Source organism: Phyllobates terribilis, unplaced genomic scaffold, assembly GCF_046119375.1.
Source record: "Phyllobates terribilis strain yellow unplaced genomic scaffold, ASM4611937v1 Scaffold_4__5_contigs__length_816908805, whole genome shotgun sequence".
Classification (NCBI taxonomy): Eukaryota; Metazoa; Chordata; class Amphibia; order Anura; family Dendrobatidae; genus Phyllobates; species Phyllobates terribilis.
In genome coordinates this window covers 17,060,299-17,080,326 of record NW_027362764.1, presented here as the reverse complement: position 1 = coordinate 17,080,326, position 20,028 = coordinate 17,060,299, and the positions used below count along the sequence as shown (strand labels likewise).

The 20,028-nt window shown below is 48.8% G+C and overlaps 1 protein-coding gene across 1 annotated transcript in view; it reads left to right on the top strand.

Moving 5' to 3' along the window:
* Positions 1 to 20,028, top strand: part of LOC141264151 (tyrosinase-like) — a 187,140-nt gene that overhangs the window by 87,238 nt on the left and 79,874 nt on the right. The window contains exon 2 of the mRNA XM_073676458.1: positions 4,520 to 4,733. Coding sequence (XP_073532559.1) covers positions 4,520 to 4,733 — 214 coding nt within the window. The remainder of the gene's footprint in view (positions 1 to 4,519; positions 4,734 to 20,028) is intronic.

Below are 20,028 nucleotides of genomic sequence, written 5' to 3'. Positions count from 1 at the left end.
GCCGGTGCCACTATAAAATACACTCGTATGTTAATTGGGTTAGTAGCTCCCTTTGTACTATTATTTGTCTATTAGCCACTTATCCTGTGTGTGCTAATTTGCATAGAGACAGCTCTGTAGATTGCCAGCTTTTCTACTCTGACAAATGGTTGATAAGGGAGGGGGAAAGAGCGGTTTGGGAGAAAGAGAGAGGGAGAGATTTTCAATATTTTTATGACACCAAGGATGCAGTGCTTGTGGTTGCATCACTCCATGTCTGTGCGGGAGGCCAAAACATAACCTCCTGGTATTCCTCCTCCTCCACCTTCTCTGTTGAGCTACTCAGCTGCGTGCCTCTGAGTTCACACCAAGTGGGATCTACAACCTCATCGTCATCCTCTCTGTTCTCCCACTCCTTGCCCTGAGAGTCACCCTCCTCCTCTTCCCACCCTGACAGCACAGTACAGTCCGCGTGAACCTTAGGTATCTGAGTCTCATCAGGAACACCTCTTCCCCCGGGGGCTAACATCTGGTCACGAGGATCTAGATTCTGCTTGGACCCTACTTCATCCGGTCCCAGATTCAACTGAAAAAAATTTTGGGCATCGGTGCAGATGCTTTCCTTCTCTTGTGTATGTGAATTTTTGGAGCAGAACTCTGATGCCCATGGAATAGAATGTGTGAACAGTTCTGCAGATTCGCTCATCTGTGGTTCCCCACAGTCAGTTGGGCAGTTGGAAAGTTGTGAAGTGGGGGGAAATGGGTAATTGGGGTCACACCTCTGTGGACTGTACTGTGTGTGATGTTAAGGTGGAGGAAGAAGAGGAGAGGCCACTTAATGCAGCGCTTGCTATCTACTGGAGCACATGCTCTTTCTGTCCCTCATCAACAAGGCGTACTGCTGCGCGGCTGCCAAATAAAGGGAGTGGAGTAGCCTGTCCAGTAACAGAAGTTGTCAATTGTTTTTGGATAGGACGAGTCAGTGTTTGTTCAGTAGAGCTGTCAGTAACATTGCCACCTACCTCATGAATACATTGAACACCAAGCATATTCCTCCTTCCACCACAACTTAGCTTTTTACCATTCATGTTGGATGTACCCTTCCCCTCTTTTAACGAGATGTTTCACAACCCTAGGCCCAGATCTGTCAGTCACCTGTCAATAAATGAGCAAACAGTATTTATTTGCTGAGATAGTGTGGCTGGAACATGCTATTAACACAAACAATTTAGATTCTGAAAAGTGGAGTCTTGGCTGGAGCAAAAATATGAGCACAAAATATTTATATGCAGAAATGTGGCCTGGTTTCAAGACCACACTATTAGCACGAAGAATTTAGATTTTCAAATGTGGACTCCTGGCTGGACAAAAATATTACCAGCACAAAAGAGTTATACGCAGAAATGTGGCCTGGTTTCAGGACCACGCTATTGGCACAAATAATTTAGATTCAGAAATGTGGACTCCTGGCTGGAGCAAAAATAGTAGCACAAAATATTTATATACTGAAATGTGACCTGCTTTCTGGAGCACGCTATTAGAACAAACAATGTAGATTCTCAAATATGGACTCCTGGCTGGAGCAAAAATATGAGCACAAAATATTTAAAAGCAGAAATGTGGCCTGGTTTCAGGACCACATTATTAGCACAAAGAATTTAGATTTTCAAATGTGGACTCCTGGCTGAAGCACAATATAAGCAGCACAAAAGAGTTATATGCTGAAATGTACCCTGCTGTCTATGTCTGGACCACACAGTTAGTAAAAAAAATTGATCTACTGGAAGGTCGATTTCACAGCCACACAGGATCCTATCTGAATTAGCTGACTGACAATCAACTGCCTAGATAACTATCTGCTTATCCAGTAGCAGCAGCAGGAACAGCCTCTCTGCGCTGTTACACAAAATAGCGCCAAAACAAAATGTCCGCTCTTTATATTGGGAGGGACATGTGACTTAAGCAGCCAATGACACAAGCCCTTATGTCTGGATGTTGTGGATGCCTCCTATGCCCTGATTGGCAGGCGGAATCTCCACACTTTATTTGTCAGGATTTCTGTTGCCCTTCTACAGTTTGACCACTAGTGGCCGTTGTTGTTCACTTTAATAATTGTGCTGCAGTTTCACTCCTTACCACTGGAGTCTGCTGTTGTGTTGCAATTGCCCTTTACCAAGATGGCAGATTCTGAATCTTGGGAATCCATCTTGTTTCCTGTTTGGGCCTACTTAAAGCCACATGAAACTCTCACTCATTGCTGGAGTATTGTGTCTAGCAACTAGCCTAGTTTCAGTCTCCAGTTCCTGAATATTCTTACACAGTCTGTTCTAATTCATCTATAGATTGTTTCCTACAACTCCTTGCTAAGTTCAAGAACGTCTACTACCACTTGCTGTTTCTGCTTGTTCTCCTTCGGCCACTGGTTTCCAGCAGTACTAAATTAAGAATAACAGTCCACCGCTCCTCTGACCTCTCCCCACACTTCTTATCTTAATCAGCTGGAAGTCTAGATTTGTTAAGCCAAGAGAAATACACTATTGTGTCTGTGTTGACTTGTGAATGTATGTGTGTTTCTTTGGCTGGTCAAGAACAGTGACTCCGGGTGAAACAATGATGTTTGTTACTATGCTAATTGCACATTGTACTAAAGCCAGCTAGATGTAGATTTAAAGGGGCCCCCCCAGCTATACCAACTATGTAAATTGATTAAATGCACAAACAATGAGACCTGAGCCCTGTGGAATAATATCATCCCTAACCCTTCACCTGTGGATGTGTACTTGAAAGGACACTTGTAACTATGTAAGTGACATATGCCTCTGTAGCAGTCAGAATTGAAACAAAGAATCAAAGATCAGTCAGACTCTTCAGGGGGCATCAGCTTGGTAGCATGGCTCGATCCAGAGAGACAGAGTTGGATTCTACATGATTCCAGCCTAAGGGTACATGGCCCTGACTGGAAGGATATGGATCTGCTTCATTGACCATCAGAAAACTCATGGATACATTTGGGGAGACCAGGTTGGGATGATGAAGTCACTTGGCCCCATGGATATGTTGTTTGGGGTTGCCAGGTGGGACCCTCTGGTCTCGTGGAACCCATGTAGAGATTTGGAGAAGCCATATTCGGACCAGCTGGTCATCGATCCCATGGAAATTCTCAGAGAGGCCTGGGTGCGACCCTCGGGTCTCCTGGCCTTGTATCTCAATGGACTGTCAGCTTCCTAAACTTGCAGCTACCTCCTCTCCGTAAAATATTGCCACACCGTTTCATCCTCACCCTGTGCTGTCTGAGTAGTATTACGCCCACGGAAGACCTCAGGTCTTCACATGAGGGCAGAACAACATCACACACATATTAGAGAGAAGTCAGCTCCGGAGGATGATATTGAGGGCAGGATAATGTTACATCATATTAGAGAGAAGTCAGCTCCGGGGGATGATAATGAGGGCAGGATATTGTAACATCATATTAGAGAGAAGTCAGCTCTGGAGGTTGATAATGAGGAAAGGATAATGCCACATCATATTAGAGAGAAGTCAGCTCCGATGGATGATAATGAGTGCAGGATAACGTCACATCATATTAGAGAGAAGTCAGCTCCGAGGGATGATATTGAGGGCAGGATAATGTCACATCATATTAGAGAGAAGTCAGCTCCGAGGGATGATAATGAGGGCAGGATAACGTTACATAATATTAGAGAGAATTCAGCCCCGAGGCATGATATTGAGGGCAGGAAAACGTCACATCATTTTAGAGAAAAGTCAGCTCCGAGGGATGATAATGAGGGCAGGATAATGTCACATCACATAAGAGAGAATTCAGCTCCGGGGGATGATAATGAGGGCAGGATAACATCACATCACATAGAAGTCATCTCTGATGGATGATAATGAGGGCAGGATAACGTCACATCATATTAGAGAGGTCAGCTCTGAGGGATGATAATGAGGGCAGGATAATGTCACATAATATTAGAGAGAAGTCAGCTCTGAGGGATGATAATGAGGGCAGGATAACGTCACATCATATTAGAGAGAAGTCATATCCAAGGAATGATAATGAGGGCAGGAAAATGTCACATAATTTTAGAGAAAAGTCAGCTCTGGTGGTTGATAATGAGGAAAGATAATGTCACATCACATAAGAGAGAATTCAGCTCCGGGGGATCATAATGAGTGCAGGATAATGTCACATCATATTAGAGAGAAGTGAGCTCCGGAGGATGATAATGAGGGCAGGATAATGTCACATAATATTAGAGAGGAATCATCTCCAGGGGATGATAACGAGGGCAGGATAATGTCACATCATATTAGAGAGAATTCAGCTCAGTGGGATGATAATGAGGGCAGGATAACGTCACATCATATTAGAGAGAAGTCAGCTCCGAGGGATGATATTGAGGGCAGGATAATGTCACATAATATTAGAGAGAATTCAGCTCAGGGGGATGATAACGAGGGCAGGATAACGTCACATCATATTAGAGAGAAGTCTTGGACATTTCCCTGTCACTCTTTCTTCTCTTTACAGGCCATTTGCAGCGGCTTCAATTTCCAGGATGAATATTGTCCTTTGGCTGATGCTGAATACAAAATGGAAAGGCTACACCGAAGGCCCGGCACTACACCTTATGCTCCAAACTTGCCCACATTGGAGGATGTTGAAAATGCACTCAAGCTGAAAAATTTTGATACACCCCCATATAATGAGACATCCCGACGAAGCTTCCGGAATGCTCTAGAAGGTTTGTACTGTGCTAACTAGAGATGAGTGTTGTTCTACTCGAACTGTTCGCCAATCTCAAATTCGAGCTGTTTTGGGCGGTGTTCGAGCCGTTCGGCGAACACGAACAATTTGAGAAAAATTCGGCTGTTCGAGGTTATGTTCGATAACTGTTCGTGCACCAAAATCATAACTGGATTTTTTCTCAGTAATGATGAAAATTAATGTTAATACGCAGTTTGAGTGTACAGCGGGGCGGAGGGAGGGGCAGGGGATGGATCTCTGCAGGAACAATGAAGATCTCCATTTTTTTTCTCTTTCCCGCATTTACAGTGGGGAGGTGCAATCTGTCAGCCTATCAGCAGCGCACACATGGAGCGAAGTGCTTTTTTTCACACAATCAAGGGCATGTGTCATTGGCAGTGTATGTCACATGTCCTTGCCCTATAAGACCAAGCCATTTTCCCCGTCGCCACCATTTTCTCACTGCTGCAGCTGCGTGTTAGACGGCACCGCTGTTGCTGTGTGCGCTATACCTTGTTAATTTCAAGCCAATTTTCGCACAAATATACAGATAGCTTGGGAGTAGGGAAGAGTTGTGATTGTAGTCCTTTTAAGGACTAGGTTACAGCATTTCCTACGACTTTTATCAGGCAGGTCTGTGCTCTTAAATAGATAGGTTGTGGGAGTAAAGACTAATTGTAATTGGAGTCCTTTTCAGGACTAGGTTACATCAGTTCCTATCAGTTTTTGCCAGGCAGGTCTGTGCCAGTGCTGTGCAAGTTTTTTTCACAGCATTTGGCTGAATCTAGCAAAGCTAATCCTTTTTGGCCTATTGCAGAGTGTGTTAGTCAGTGGAGTAGCCTATCTGTGTTGCAAGATATACCACCTGTGTATAGAATACCAATTTTTTTACTGCACCTAGTGAAGTAAAATCTTTTGGGCATAGCGTCATTCTATTAGTCCATCTATACTGACCTCCATCAGGTTGCAAATTGAATATAATTTTTTTCTGCATCTAGCTCTGAAAAAATATTGGGCTTCTAGCTGTGTGCGGGACTTGTTGTACTAGTCCATCTATACTGACCTCCATCAGGTTGCAAACTGCATATATTTTTTTCTTCATCTACCTCTGAAAAAATATTGGGCTTCTAGCTGTGTGTGGGACTTGTTCTATTAATCCATCTATACAGACCTCCATCAGGTTGCAAACTGAATATATTTTTTTCTGCATCTACCTCTGAAAAAATATTTGGCCTTCTAGCTGTGTGTGGGACTTGTTCTATTAGTCCATCTATACTGACCTCCATAAGGTTGCAAACTGAATATAACTTTTTTCTGCATCTACCTCTGAAAAAATATTTGGCCTTCTAGCTGTGTGTGGGACTTGTTCTATTAGTCCATCTATACTGACCTGCATAAGGTTGCAAACTGAATATAATTTTTTTCTGCATCTACCTCTGAAAAAATATTTGGCCTTCTAGCTGTGTGTGGGACTTGTTCTATTAGTCCATCTATACTGACCTCCATCAGGTTGCAAATTGAATATAATTTTTTTCTGCATCTAGCTCTGAAAAAATATTGGGCTTCTAGCTGTGTGTGGGACTTGTTGTACTAGTCCATCTATACTGACCTCCATCAGGTTGCAAACTGCATATATTTTTTTCTTCATCTACCTCTGAAAAAATATTGGGCTTCTAGCTGTGTTTGGGACTTGTTCTATTAATCCATCTATACAGACCTCCATCAGGTTGCAAACTGAATATATTTTTTTCTGCATCTACCTCTGAAAAAATATTGGGCTTCTAGCTGTGTGTGGGACTTGTTGTATTAGTCCATCTATACTGACCTCCATCAGGTTGCAAACTGAATATATTTTTTTCTGCATCTACCTCTGAAAAAATATTGGGCTTCTAGCTGTGTGTGGAACTTGTTCTATTAATCCATCTATACAGACCTCCATCAGGTTGCAAACTGAATATATTTTTTTCTGCATCTACCTCTGAAAAAATATTGGGCTTCTAGCTGTGTGTGGGATTTGTTGTATTAGTCCATCTATACTGACCTCCATAAGGTTGCAAACTGCATATATTTTTTTCTTCATCTACCTCTGAAAAAATATTGGGCTTCTAGCTGTGTTTGGGACTTGTTCTATTAATCCATCTATACAGACCTCCATCAGGTTGCAAACTGAATATATTTTTTTCTGCATCTACCTCTGAAAAAATATTGGGCTTCTAGCTGTGTGTGGGACTTGTTCTATTAATCCATCTATACAGACCTCCATCAGGTTGCAAACTGAATATATTTTTTTCTGCATCTACCTCTGAAAAAATATTGGGCTTCTAGCTGTGTGTGGGACTTGTTGTATTAGTCCATCTATACTGACCTCCATCAGGTTGCAAACTGAATATAATTTTTTTCTGCATCTACCTCTGAAAAAATATTTGGCCTTCTAGCTGTGTGTGGGACTTGTTCTATTAGTCCATCTATACTGACCTCCATAAGGTTGCAAACTGAATATAATTTTTTTCTGCATCTACCTCTGAAAAAATATTTGGCTTCTAGCTGTGTGTGGGACTTGTTCTATTAATCCATCTATACAGACCTCCATCAGGTTGCAAACTGAATATAATTTTTTTCTGCATCTACCTCTGAAAAAATATTTGGCCTTCTAGCTGTGTGTGGGACTTGTTGTATTAGTCCATCTATACTGACCTCCATCAGGTTGCAAACTGAATATATTTTTTTCTGCATCTACCTCTGAAAAAATATTGGGCTTCTAGCTGTGTGTGGGACTTGTTGTATTAGTCCATCTATACCGACCTCCATCAGGTTGCAAATTGAATATAATTTTTTTCTGCATCTAACCCAGCCAATAGTTTTGGCCTAATACCACAGTTTGGCCACTCAGCTCTGCTCGGTTCCCATCCATTGTTTTTTTGTGCAAACAACTCCAGAGTTGTGAATTAGTTAACCACCAAAATGAGTGGAAAAAGGCCTGCTGCTGGTGGAAAGGGGAATAGGCATGTTGGGAAGGGGAAAAAAGGTTGTGTCCGTGGGGTAGGTGTTAAAGCAACAGTAACATCTGCAGAAGAAAGACCATCTTCCACCCAAACTAAAATGACTACTTCTTTTAGCGGACAATGTGATAAGATCCCTTTCTTACGGCCACGCCAATCGCTACAAATTCCAGATGAGGCACAAAAACAGCAGGTGCTTCAACGGATATCAAGTGGGCTCTCCTCCACATCAACTTCAACATCACAAATACTCCAGTCCTCAAAGGTGTCACCCCAATTGCACTTGCTTCCTCACAGCTCCCAAATCTCCAGCTGCCCGTCTGAGTATGAGGTAGAACAGATGGTTGAGTCTGCAGAGCTGTTTACTCATACTATAGCCTGGGAATCAGAGGTCGACTCCAGCGCTTCTGTGAATCCAGACGAGGAAATGATCTGCACTGATGCCCAGAATCTTTATGAGTCGGATCCAGGACCAGACGCAGAAGGTTCTGACCATAATGTAGACCCTCATTCCCAAACTGTAACTCCTGTTGGTGGAGACAATGAGGAAGACGATGATAAGACTCAAATACCTGATTGGAGCGACAACTTTAGTTTTTTGTCAGGGCAGGAACAGGTTGGCTCTGAGGACGACGGGTGTGATAACGCACAGGGTGATGATGATGAGGTTGGAGATCCCACTTACTGTCAACCCACAGTCAGCCAAGAGATGAGGTCAGCAGAGGAGGTGGAGGAAGATGCTAGTGACGACGAGGTCAGGTTGCGCCTTCCTGGACAGAGACGTAGTACTGGAAGCACGTCAACAACTGCATCCTCAAACACAACTCTGCCTCTCACCACAAGTCGTGGTGGCTCTTCAGGTCGCATGGGTGCTAAGCCTTGCATAGCCTGGGCATTTTTTCAGATCGATAAAGATGACCCAACTCGTGTTATCTGTAACATTTGTCAGCAAAAGCTAAGTAGAGGCCAAAAAATACATAGTTTGAGTACTTCATGCATGAACCGGCACATGGACATGAAGCATAAGTTGCAGTGGGAAGCTCAGTGTGCTACAATGCGGCCTAGCCGGCCGGGCCAACCACCGTCTGCCATATCTTGTGCATCCGCGGCCTCTTCATCCTCTGTGACTGGGGGGACAGCAGTCACACCTGTTTTGGGGCGCAGACCTGCCACCTCTTTACCCGCAACAGCCAGCGTGATTGGCAGGTCATCATTTTCTTTGGAGGTGGTAACACCAGCTGGTGTTGAGTGCTGTCCGACATCGATAGCACCACCTTTGGATCAAGGCAACCTAACATGTCCGCCTGCATCTTCCTCACAGACTGGCAGTTTGCCGGGGACACCCTTATCAACCCCGTCTAAGCACAATAGCCAGCCCTCGGTCCCTCAGATGTGGACAAGTAAAAGACCATTTCCTCCTAGCCATGAGAAAGCTAAGAGGTTGAATTTCACCATCTGCAAGCTCTTGGCTACAGAAATGCTGCCTTTCCGCCTGGTGGACACAGAGGATTTTCGAGACCTTATGTCCGTCGCAGTGCCCCAGTACCAGATGCCCAGTCGGCACTACTTCTCAAAGAAAGGTGTGCCTGCGCTCCACCAGCATGTCGCACACAACATCACCGCTTTTTTGAGAAACTCTGTGTGTGACAGGGTGCATTTCACCACAGACACTTGGATGAGTAGGCATGGACAGGGGCGTTACATGTCGCTGACTGGGCACTGGGTAACTATGGTGACAGCAGGACAAGGGGCTGCTGTCCAAGTCTTGCCGTCCCCACGAGTTGTGCGTCAATCCTCTTTATGTCAAAGTTCCTCCACTGCTTCTGCCTCCTCAACCTCCTCTCGGTCCTCCACCTGCACCCAAAGCCTGTCTGGTCATGCCACAAGCTTTCTAACTGCGCAGAAGGGATCCTGCACACCTCCTTACTATGCTGGCAGTAGGGCTCAACGTCATCAGGCAAACCGCATTGCATTACATTGAAATGTCTGGGAAATGTGAGTCACACAGCTGAGGAGTTGTGGTCAGCTCTGGAGAACCAATTTCATGAATGGTTGTCTCCACTGGACCTGAAACCAGGGAAGGCCGTGTGCGACAATGCTGCAAACCTGGGTGCGGCCCTTCGCCGGTGCAATGTCACACACGTGCCTTGTATGGCTCACGTGTTGAACCTGGTTGTCCAGCAATTTTTAGCCCACTATCCCAGACTAGATGGCCTTCTGCAGAGGGCACGGTCGCTGTGTGCTCACTTCCGCCGTTCGCATCCCTCAGCTCAGCGACTTACATCTCTACAGAAGTCGTTGGGCCTGCCACTTCACCGGCTAAAATGCGATGTGCCTACCCGGTGGAATTCAACTCTGCACATGTTGCAGCGACTGTGGCATCACCGACAAGCCCTGGTGCAATACGTTCTGACGTATAGCCTGGGCCAACGAGATTCAGACGTGGGGCAAATCACGCTGGAGGAGTGGTCTCAGATCAGGGACCTATGCACCCTTCTGCACAGTTTTGAAATGGCGACGAAGATGTTTAGTGCTGACGATGCCATTATCAGCATGACTATTCCGGTGATTTACATGCTGGAGCACATGTTAAACAGAATTCGGAGTCAGGTGGTGGCACAAGAGGAGGTGGAGGAAGTAGAGGAGGAGGAGTTGTATGCGGAAGGGCTAACATCTGCAAGGTCCAGACGGTCGGCAGCACCAAGGCGGCAGGCATGTGAGGGTGGGGGAGATGGTTTTACCAGGGCGCATGGTAGCAGCCAAACTAGTGAGGAAGGTGCAGGAGCCCAGGAAGAAGTGGAGGACGAACTGATGGAAGACTCATCAGATGAGGGAGACCTTGATCACATTTCTGTTGTGCGAGGTTGGGGGGAGAGGACAGAGGAAGGAAGCATGATTGTTACCTCGCCACCAACACAACAGGGACTTGGTGCTCCTGGATGCGCAACACACAGTGACTTCTTGCTGCACTACCTGCAACATGACCCTCGAATTGTGAGAATTAGAAATAATCCTGACTACTGGGTTGCCACACTGTTAGATCCCCGGTACAAAAGTAAATTTGCAGAAATTATTCCTGCCATAGAAAGGGATGCACGCATGCAGGAGTATCAGCAGAGACTGTTGCAGAATCTTACATGTGCTTTTCCACAAAATACCAGTGGTGCACGTAGTGAATCTCACAGTTCCAACTTGCCAACCGTGGGACCGTCAAGTGTTCAGCACTCAAACCGTAACAGAACCACAGTATCTGCTGGTAACATCAATTTTGCGGAATCATTTCACCACTTTTTTAGCCCATCCTTTGCAAGGCCACAGGAGACAAGAAGTCTGACACATAGTCAACGCCTAGAGACGATGGTACAGGAGTATCTCCAAGTAAACATTGAAGCCACGACTGTGTCACTGGACCCTTGCTCTTTTTGGGCTTCCAATCTAGATAAATGGCCGGAGCTAGCCACATACGCCTTGGAGATCTTGTCATGCCCCGCAGCCAGCGTTCTGTCTGAACGTGTGTTCAGCGCTGCTGGTGGTGTGCTGACAGATAAGCGCACGCGGCTCTCCACTGATAATGTAGACAGACTCACGTTCATAAAGATGAACAAATCATGGATCCGAAACGACTTTTCTACCCCTGTGTCATCCTGGGGAGAGTAAAAGCTTGATGATTGGTTAAAATCACCCTACCAACCGTTTTAAGCTTTTAAATTACTAATCATGTTTATCTGTATCTTGGCTGGAAAATAATTTGGGCTTTGTAGCAGTGTGCAGCACTGATTCTATTAGGCCATCTATAATAAGCTCCACCAGATTTAAAATTACTAATCATGTTTATCTGTATCTTGACTGGAAAATAATTTGGGCTTTGTAGCAGTGTGCAGCACTGATCCTATTAGGCCATCTATACTAAAGCTTCACCAGATTTAAAATTAATAATAATTTTTAGCTGCATCTAGCCCGGAAAATAATTTTGGGGCTCCGAGATGCGCAAGACACATAAGTGCCTTCTTGCTGCACTACCTGCAGCATGACCCTCATATTGTCAGAATTCGAAGTAATCATGACTACTGGGTTGCCACACTCTTAGATCCCCCAAACTTTTCGATCAACCTTTTCATTTTAATAAAGACCAAAAAAATGGTCATTTTTGAAATTATAAGCATTAGCAGGTTGTTAGAAACTGAAATCAAGCAGTTTTCAACTCAAAACTTTATTCTAGGTGATGTTACATTTTCACATAGGACCCCTTGTTCGAAAGGAGCTTCTGAACTCTCTCGTCCATTGAATTTGTCAGGTTTTGGATGGTTTCTGCTTCAATTGTTTTGCATGAGGACAGAATACCCTCCCAGAGCTGTTGCTTAGATGTGAACTGCCTCCCGCCATCATAGACACTCCTTTTAATGATGCTCCAAAGGTTCTGAATGGGGTAGAGGTCAGGGGAGCATGGGGGTCACACCATAAGTTTGTCCCCTTTTATGCCCATATCAGCCAGAGATGCAGATGTTTTATGTGCAGCATGAGATGGTGCATTATCATGCAGAAAAATGATCTTGCTGTGAAATACACGGTTCTTCTTCTTGAACCATGGCAGGAAGTGCTGTTTGAGAAAATCCACATACATTATGGAGTTCATCTTTAGCGCCTTCAGGGATCCTAAAGGGGCCGACAATCTCTCTCCCCATGATTCCAGCCCAAAACATTACTCCACCTCCTCCTTGTTGGCGCTGTAGCCGTGTTTGCGTGGGGTGTCCATCAACCAGCCATCCTCCACTCCATCCATCTGGACCATCGAGCGCTGCACGGCACTCATCCGTGAACAAAACAGTTTTGAAATCAGTCTTCATGTAATGTTTGGCCCACTGGAGCCGTTTCTGCTTGTGTGAAGTGGATAGAGGAGGTCGACAGGATGGCGTATGCACAGCTGCAAACCTCTGAAGGACCCTGCATCTTGTTGTTCGGGGGACGTTGGAGGCACAAGCAGCTTCAAAAACTTGTCTGCTGCTATGACAAGGCGTTTTTGCCGCTGCTCTTTCAACCTGACGTAATTGCCTGTAGGAAAGAGTCCTCAATTTGCCCTTATCAGCACGCACACGTGTGTACTGTGAATCAGCTACATACTTCTTGATTGCCGAGACACTTCATCCTGATCATCGCACAATGTTGATTGTAGTCATGCCTTGACCTAAACACTCCACAATTTGTTGCTTCTCAGCAGTCGACACATCCTTTTTCTTTCCCATTTTGGCAGAAAATGTAGGCTGCTTAATAATGTGAGACAGCCTTCTTAAGTAGTCTTGCCTTTCATTGGACACAGCTGCCAAACTAATTAGCACAGGTGTCTGCAATTGCTTACAGTGATATAAAGAGCCCTGACACACATCACCATCAATGAGTTTAACTGACAAACAAACAAATTCTTCCCTTATCACTCCTAAACACTTTTTGCATAATAATTTGGAACGCAGTGTACATGTGCTTTTCCACAAAACACCAGTGGTTCACGTAGTGAATCTTACAGTTCTAACTTGCCAACCGTGGTCTGTATGGAGTTGTTCAATAAAGGGCCCAAAATTAAGATAACATAGATGGGAGAGGTCTCTATGAATAGGAATTCCTAAGTATTTGATACCCTGTGAGGGCCAGGCAAAGGGAAAGTTGGACTGGATGGAATCCTATATGGATTTGGGGAGGGAGACATCGAGGGCCTCAGACTTCGCTGCATTGATTTTAAAATTTGACCATGTAACAAAGTGATCTATTTCAGCCATAACAGCATGGATGGATATATGTGATTGAGTGATATATACTAGGACATCATCAGCAAATAGAGAGCACTTGTACTCGGTGCCTCCCACCTCAATCCACCTAATATTGGGGTTATGGCGAATTGATGAGAGCAGGTGCTCTGTCACTAGGATGTATAAGAGAGGGGACAGAGGACATCCCTGCCTTGTCCCATTGGTGATTGTGAAAGGTGATGAAAATGTTCTGACGCACCCCCTGGGCCTTGGGACACCCGGAGCCGGACCCTTTTTGGTGGATGCTGGTGGTTGTAGTCTTCGTGGCGGCGACCCGGTTCCGTGGCTCAGGGTGGTCAAACCAGTGGCGGAACTATTTATGTGGTTTTGATGTTTAAATGTCCGACTACGCCACCCGTGGATTGCGGTCAGAGTGAACCGCCGCTACAGGGCAGACCGCTGAGGCTGGTGTTGTGGGTGCAGCAGAGCGTAGCATAACTCCCCACGGGAGGAGTATAGCCTCAGGGCAGTGTATGCGGAGGATGGGGGTGATGGTGCAGGGCAGCAGCAGTAACGACACGGAGTCAGTGATGCAGTTCAGGGCCTTTACTCACAGTTCTTATTATCCAGACCACGTCTGCAGGTAACGGCTGCCCACGTCGTACTGTGCTCACCAGGTGAGGGGCTCAGACAACTCCCAGATAACTTTGGAGCGCTTCACAGGACCCCCTTTGTGTGTCCTTTGTCTGGCCTTTCTTACCAATACTTCTGTCCGGCTGCCTCGGGCCTCCTCTTGGTAAACTTGGCGCCAGTTTCCCTGACCCTATGTGGTGCCTTCCTAGCGGGTGTAGCGAGGGGCTGCGCCACATAAAATGTCAGAGCCTCCGGTTTCTAGCTGAGGGTCGTTTCCTGCCTCCACTAGTTCGGGGACCGGTCTCCCCCTTTGGCCTGACCCCTCCACGCAGGTGGATTCGGGCGTGCGGTGGCGACTCGCCCGTCCGCACCCCTGGGATCCCTTCATTCCTCGTTCCTGGAGCCTTCTCCGCTCCTCTTCCTTCCTTCTCCCTCTTGCAGGCCTGGGCCTCTGTTACTAGGCCCGCCTCCGGAGCAGAGCTCATGCAGAGCCCCTGCTCCCTGCCACTTCTGCTCAGACTTCTCTGCACTGAACTAAGATGGTGCCCACCTTTTATACTCCCTTCTCAATGCACCCAGGAACTGCTTCCTCCCTGCTCCTGCACTACAGGGTTCCCCTTCCTCAGTGTTCCCTCCCCCCACTCCAGCCAGGGACAGGGACTGTCGTGCCCATCTCAGGGGCATATTGGTCGCCCTGCCCCACGGCAATGTGGTGTAATGCATGCAGGTGTCGGGTCCTGATCCACACTCCATCCTTACCTGAGAGTGAGATATCACACCTCTGGGTGAGGTGCAATACGTCTGTAGCAACCGAGCCCTCAGGGTGCTACAGTTCCATTTATCTTCAGCCTAGGTGACGTATTGTGATACAGGGCCGTGATTTTGGCTATAAAAGGGTCCCCTAGACCCCTACCCCAAGCTTTTTAAGAGAATCATATATGGCGTGCCAGGAGACTCTATGGAATGCTTTCTCAGCATCCAACGAGAGTATCTACTTACAAATTTTTAACTGCATCTAGCCCAGGAAATACTTTGTGCCTAGTAGCAGTGTCTGCTAGTCAGCGGATTATCCCGGCTGTTAAGCAAGCTACACCACCTGTAGTTTGGACACTTAATTTTTTCAAAGGAAATGCTTCGGGACCACGGGATACTCAGTGAAGAGCATCAGGAGGCACCCCAAGGCATAGGGGCTGGGACTGGCAGTAGGATGCCTTGCGGTGGACAGCCGAGCTCGATCCTTATAAAAGCTTTTTAACTGCAGCAGCTTTAGTGGACGCTACTGGAGCTGGAATTACACGGCTGCTGGCATGAGACTTGCCCTCCAATAGATCCTTGTAAATGGATTTAAAGTGTATTCATTCAAATTAGAGAGACAATTTAAATTAAAAAACTTAGAGCTGCCTCCACCACAGGGGGGCTCGCTCGACCCACCAGCGGACAGGCACCAGTATTGGGAGAGGGGGGCTGGCCGTCAGGGTTCACCGCGGCTCTGGCACAAACCCGGCGACACGGAGGTGGCACGGGCAGGAGCGGACTGAACGTGTCGGCTTCTCACTTTTTGGATTTTAGAAGGGCATGACATGCCTATATCTGTGTCTCCCCCTCCTTTTACTCCTCCACCTCTTTTCTTTTCTCATGACTATATGTGACGCGCCCCCTGGGCCAGTGTTGTTGGGGATACCCGGAGCCGGATCAGATGGGGGTTGTAGTCTCCGAGTGGCTGTGACCCGGTCCGTGCCCAGGGTGTCAAGCTCAGTGTGTGGCAGTCCTTATGATGTTACTAGATGTTCTTTTGTGTCGACTACGCCACCCGTTGAATTGCGGTCACTACGGCCGCCGCTGCAGCAGGGTCCGCTGAGGCTGATGGTGTTTGTGCAGCCCAGGTAGTATAACCCCCAACGGGAGGGGTATAGCCTCAGGGGGTCAGGTGCAGAGGATGGTGGTTGTGGAGGTGCAGTGAGGATGGTAATGAGAGTCAGAGTCGGGCTGTGCAGTTCAGGGTTTGTTTACTTACTGCTGTTCTTGTACCGGTCACTCCGGCCTTAAGTGACCACCCGAGCCGTGCTGCGTCCACCAGGTCCTGGACTCGGCCAACCCCCAAGTAGTTCTGGAGCGTGGTTCTGAGCTCCCTTTCTGTCCTGTCCTCGTCTCTGGCCTTCCCCACCAGGGATCCACCTAAGTCCGGCTCCCTCGGGCCTCTTGTTGGTGAACCCTTGTCTCTGGGTTCCCTGACCCTATGCGTGGTCTGCCTTCCGGGTGGATATAGTGGGTGGCCGTGGCAGATCCTGCCCACGACCTCCGGTTCCTGGCTAAGGTGTGCTGTAGCCTCTGCCAGCTTGGGATCCGGTACCCTGTTGCCAACTCTTCACCCTCTGGTCTAATTTGGGCTCTTGGAGTTCCTTCTTTCTCCCCCTCTGGGTCTTTCTTTCTCCTCTCTCACTCTTGGCCTTGGGGCTGCTCTGCTCCTCTGCTTTCCTCCACTGCTCTGCAAAAGACTGACAGACTGACCAGCCTTCTGCAAAAGACTCCTCTGCAAAGACCCTGATCTAAGATGGTGCCCACCTTATATACTCCCTCTATGTGTGAGCTCAGGTGACCAGCACCCAATGAGCTCCTAGCACTACCCAGACTGCTCCCCCTATCTGCCCCTACACTACTGGGATGTTCCACCCCCCTCCCACTCCAGCCAGGAACAGACTCTGTTGTACCTGCACATTTCTCTAGTGGGAGTACCATCGGTCTGTTCCTCGGAAATGGGATGTGTGTAGTGCATGCAGCTAACTGAGCTCAGTTCCACACTCCATCCTTACCCGGGAGTGGAATATCACACCTCTGGGTTGAGGTGCAATACCCCTGTAGCAGCCGAATCCTCAGGGTGCTACATTCCCCCCTGGTAAATCACAGCACGTCCTCGGGCTGTAAGATATAAACAACACCAAAACATACAATTTTTGCATAAACAACATAATAAAACATCATATAAAACTTTTCATAAAAACTTTTCATAAAAACATTCTTGTTTCTGGTTCCTCCGGTCACGGTGCAACTTGTGACCGGGTAAAGTGCGACAGTCTCTTGAAGAAACACGGTTTCCTATAAAACCGGTAGGGGGCGCTTTAGGAAGCGCAACTATATACAAGGGAATTATGGCCGCTCTCAGTCCTCGGCCAGGTAATGGGAATAGGGACACACGGGGTTAACAGTTCAATTGGCTGGTCCCAACGGGGACTATATTTTAACTAGAACAGTTCTTATACCCTGACGGGTAACTATGTACAGTCTCTCTCTACCGTACTTCAACGACGGCGTCCTCCTGCTCTTTCTTGTTGGTTGGTTTCAGTTTCAGACCCGTCCGGGTCCTCTTGCTCCTCCTCACACCGCAGCTCCTCCTCCGTCAGGCGATGCACATGGAGGGCGCAGGGTCCTTTGGCACACTTGTGCCGGGTGAAGGTGACCTCGTCCCCTAAATACAGGTCACGACCTCTGTGTCCCTCCGGTAGGTGGGACTCAACGTCTCTCCTGGTCACGAAGACGTCGCCTGGGGTGCGGTGATCCCTGATGAAACCCCACCCATGCTGCAGATTGAACTTTATCACAGTCCCGATGGTACGGGGACCATGCGCTGCACGGGGGTCTCTCCTGGTCCGGCTCTTCTGCTCCGCGCTCCTTATCTGGGCTTGCTGTTCCCGGACCCGCCTCTCTCTCCGCTCCCTCTCAAAGACCTCGAGCTGCTGGCGGCAGCACTCTGCACGCTCCGCTGCGGCTGCCCGAGTCTCCTGAGTGAACCCCATGAGGTCTTCTCCGGTGGGATCCCACTCAAACTGGGTCTCTTCTAGCGGGGGCGAGATCCTCTTTATGGGCTTTGGAGCCGGGATCAGGGGTTCGCACATGGCCCTTGCTTTTTGCAGCTCCAGCTGGATGTATTCCTGGGGCCATACGAAGGGCTGCCCATCCGGGCACGTATGCTGGGCGAACAGGTCCTCACCCAGGTGCGGTACTTTAGGTGTTATGGGCGCCGTGGTGGTAGCGGCGCCCGGGCTAACCAGGCCTTGCGACCAGGCCTGGGGCACCTTGAAAGTAAAGGGCACCGTAAGAACGGCGGCGCCCTGTGTTACTTGGCCCTGCGACCAGGCCGGGGGCTCCGCGGAGGTAGAGGGCGCTGTTGGTATTGCGGCGCCCGGGGGTACTAGGCCTTGCGACCAGGCCGATGGTACTTCCTGCTTGGCCACGCTCGGGGTCGAGGCGTGTGACGTCACAGGGGTCGCGGCTTCCGTTTGAGGCCTAGTCTGCGGCGGTGACGTTGCAGCGACGGGCACGGCAGGGGGTACTTCGGGCTCTGCGACGGGGAGCTGGGGCAGGCACGCGGCTTCCCGGCTCGGGGTAGTGACGTCCCCTTTACCTGCCTCCATTCGTTCGGCTCCCTTCTCGGCGCCGTCTCCGGCCTTCAGTCCTCCTGCGCCATCCTCAGAGGCGGTCTGTCTCCTCGTCTCGGGTGGCGTGCTCCGCTGACGAGTCTCGGTCTGCTGGGCCATCTCTCGGCTCCACTCCGCCAACGTCTCTCGTTGCACCCGGGCCAACCTCCGTGCGAGGCCCTCCAGCGCGGTCTGTGCACACTCCCGGTCTCGGGGGAGCTGTGTTAGGATCTCCAGCAGGCCTTCTGGAGTGGCGACCTGCAACAGGCTCCTGACCACTGGGTCGGTGCTGCCTGGAGTGGCGGCCCGCATCAGGCTCCTGACCGCTGGGTCGGTGCTGCCTGGCTCTCCCTCCATCTCCGGGTAGGCTCTCTCTGGACTCTCTTCCAGACGTCTTGTCTCCGGGTGCGCTCTCTCCAGACTGCTCCAGGCGACACCCATCTTTGTTCTCTTCTTCTGTCTCCGCCCACATTGAGGGTGGTCCCGGGGCAACTTTGTGATTGTCAGTTCCAGGGGCAGTTCTCTTACGCTGATGGACACTTCCAGCATCACAGTCTCTGTTGGTGGGGGCGGTTTCCGCTTTTGGCGCCATTCTTTGACCTGGCCCACGATGGGAGGTGACCTCTTGCCACCCTCTGGCACGCCCATAATGGCGTCCGCTCTTCCAAGGCGGGAAATCTTCGGAAATGGCGGGAATCGTCTCCCAGTGGCGGGAAACTCCATGGATGGCGGGAAAAAGCTGCAAATGGCGGACAACCGGCGGGAAACGACCTGTGATGGGGCCCGATGGCGGGGACCCTCCGGAACCGGCGGGAGACTTCTTTTTAAGGTAACGGTGAACTTCTCTTCAGGCACGCAGTACCCGGTTGTTGCGGGCACGTTATCCTGCCGACTACGCCAAAGTTGACGCGCCCCCTGGGCCAGTGTTGTTGGGGATACCCGGAGCCGGATCAGATGGGGGTTGTAGTCTCCGAGTGGCTGTGACCCGGTCCGTGCCCAGGGTGTCAAGCTCAGTGTGTGGCAGTCCTTATGATGTTACTAGATGTTCTTTTGTGTCGACTACGCCACCCGTTGAATTGCGGTCACTACGGCCGCCGCTGCAGCAGGGTCCGCTGAGGCTGATGGTGTTTGTGCAGCCCAGGTAGTATAACCCCCAACGGGAGGGGTATAGCCTCAGGGGGTCAGGTGCAGAGGATGGTGGTTGTGGAGGTGCAGTGAGGATGGTAATGAGAGTCAGAGTCGGGCTGTGCAGTTCAGGGTTTGTTTACTTACTGCTGTTCTTGTACCGGTCACTCCGGCCTTAAGTGACCACCCGAGCCGTGCTGCGTCCACCAGGTCCTGGACTCGGCCAACCCCCAAGTAGTTCTGGAGCGTGGTTCTGAGCTCCCTTTCTGTCCTGTCCTCGTCTCTGGCCTTCCCCACCAGGGATCCACCTAAGTCCGGCTCCCTCGGGCCTCTTGTTGGTGAACCCTTGTCTCTGGGTTCCCTGACCCTATGCGTGGTCTGCCTTC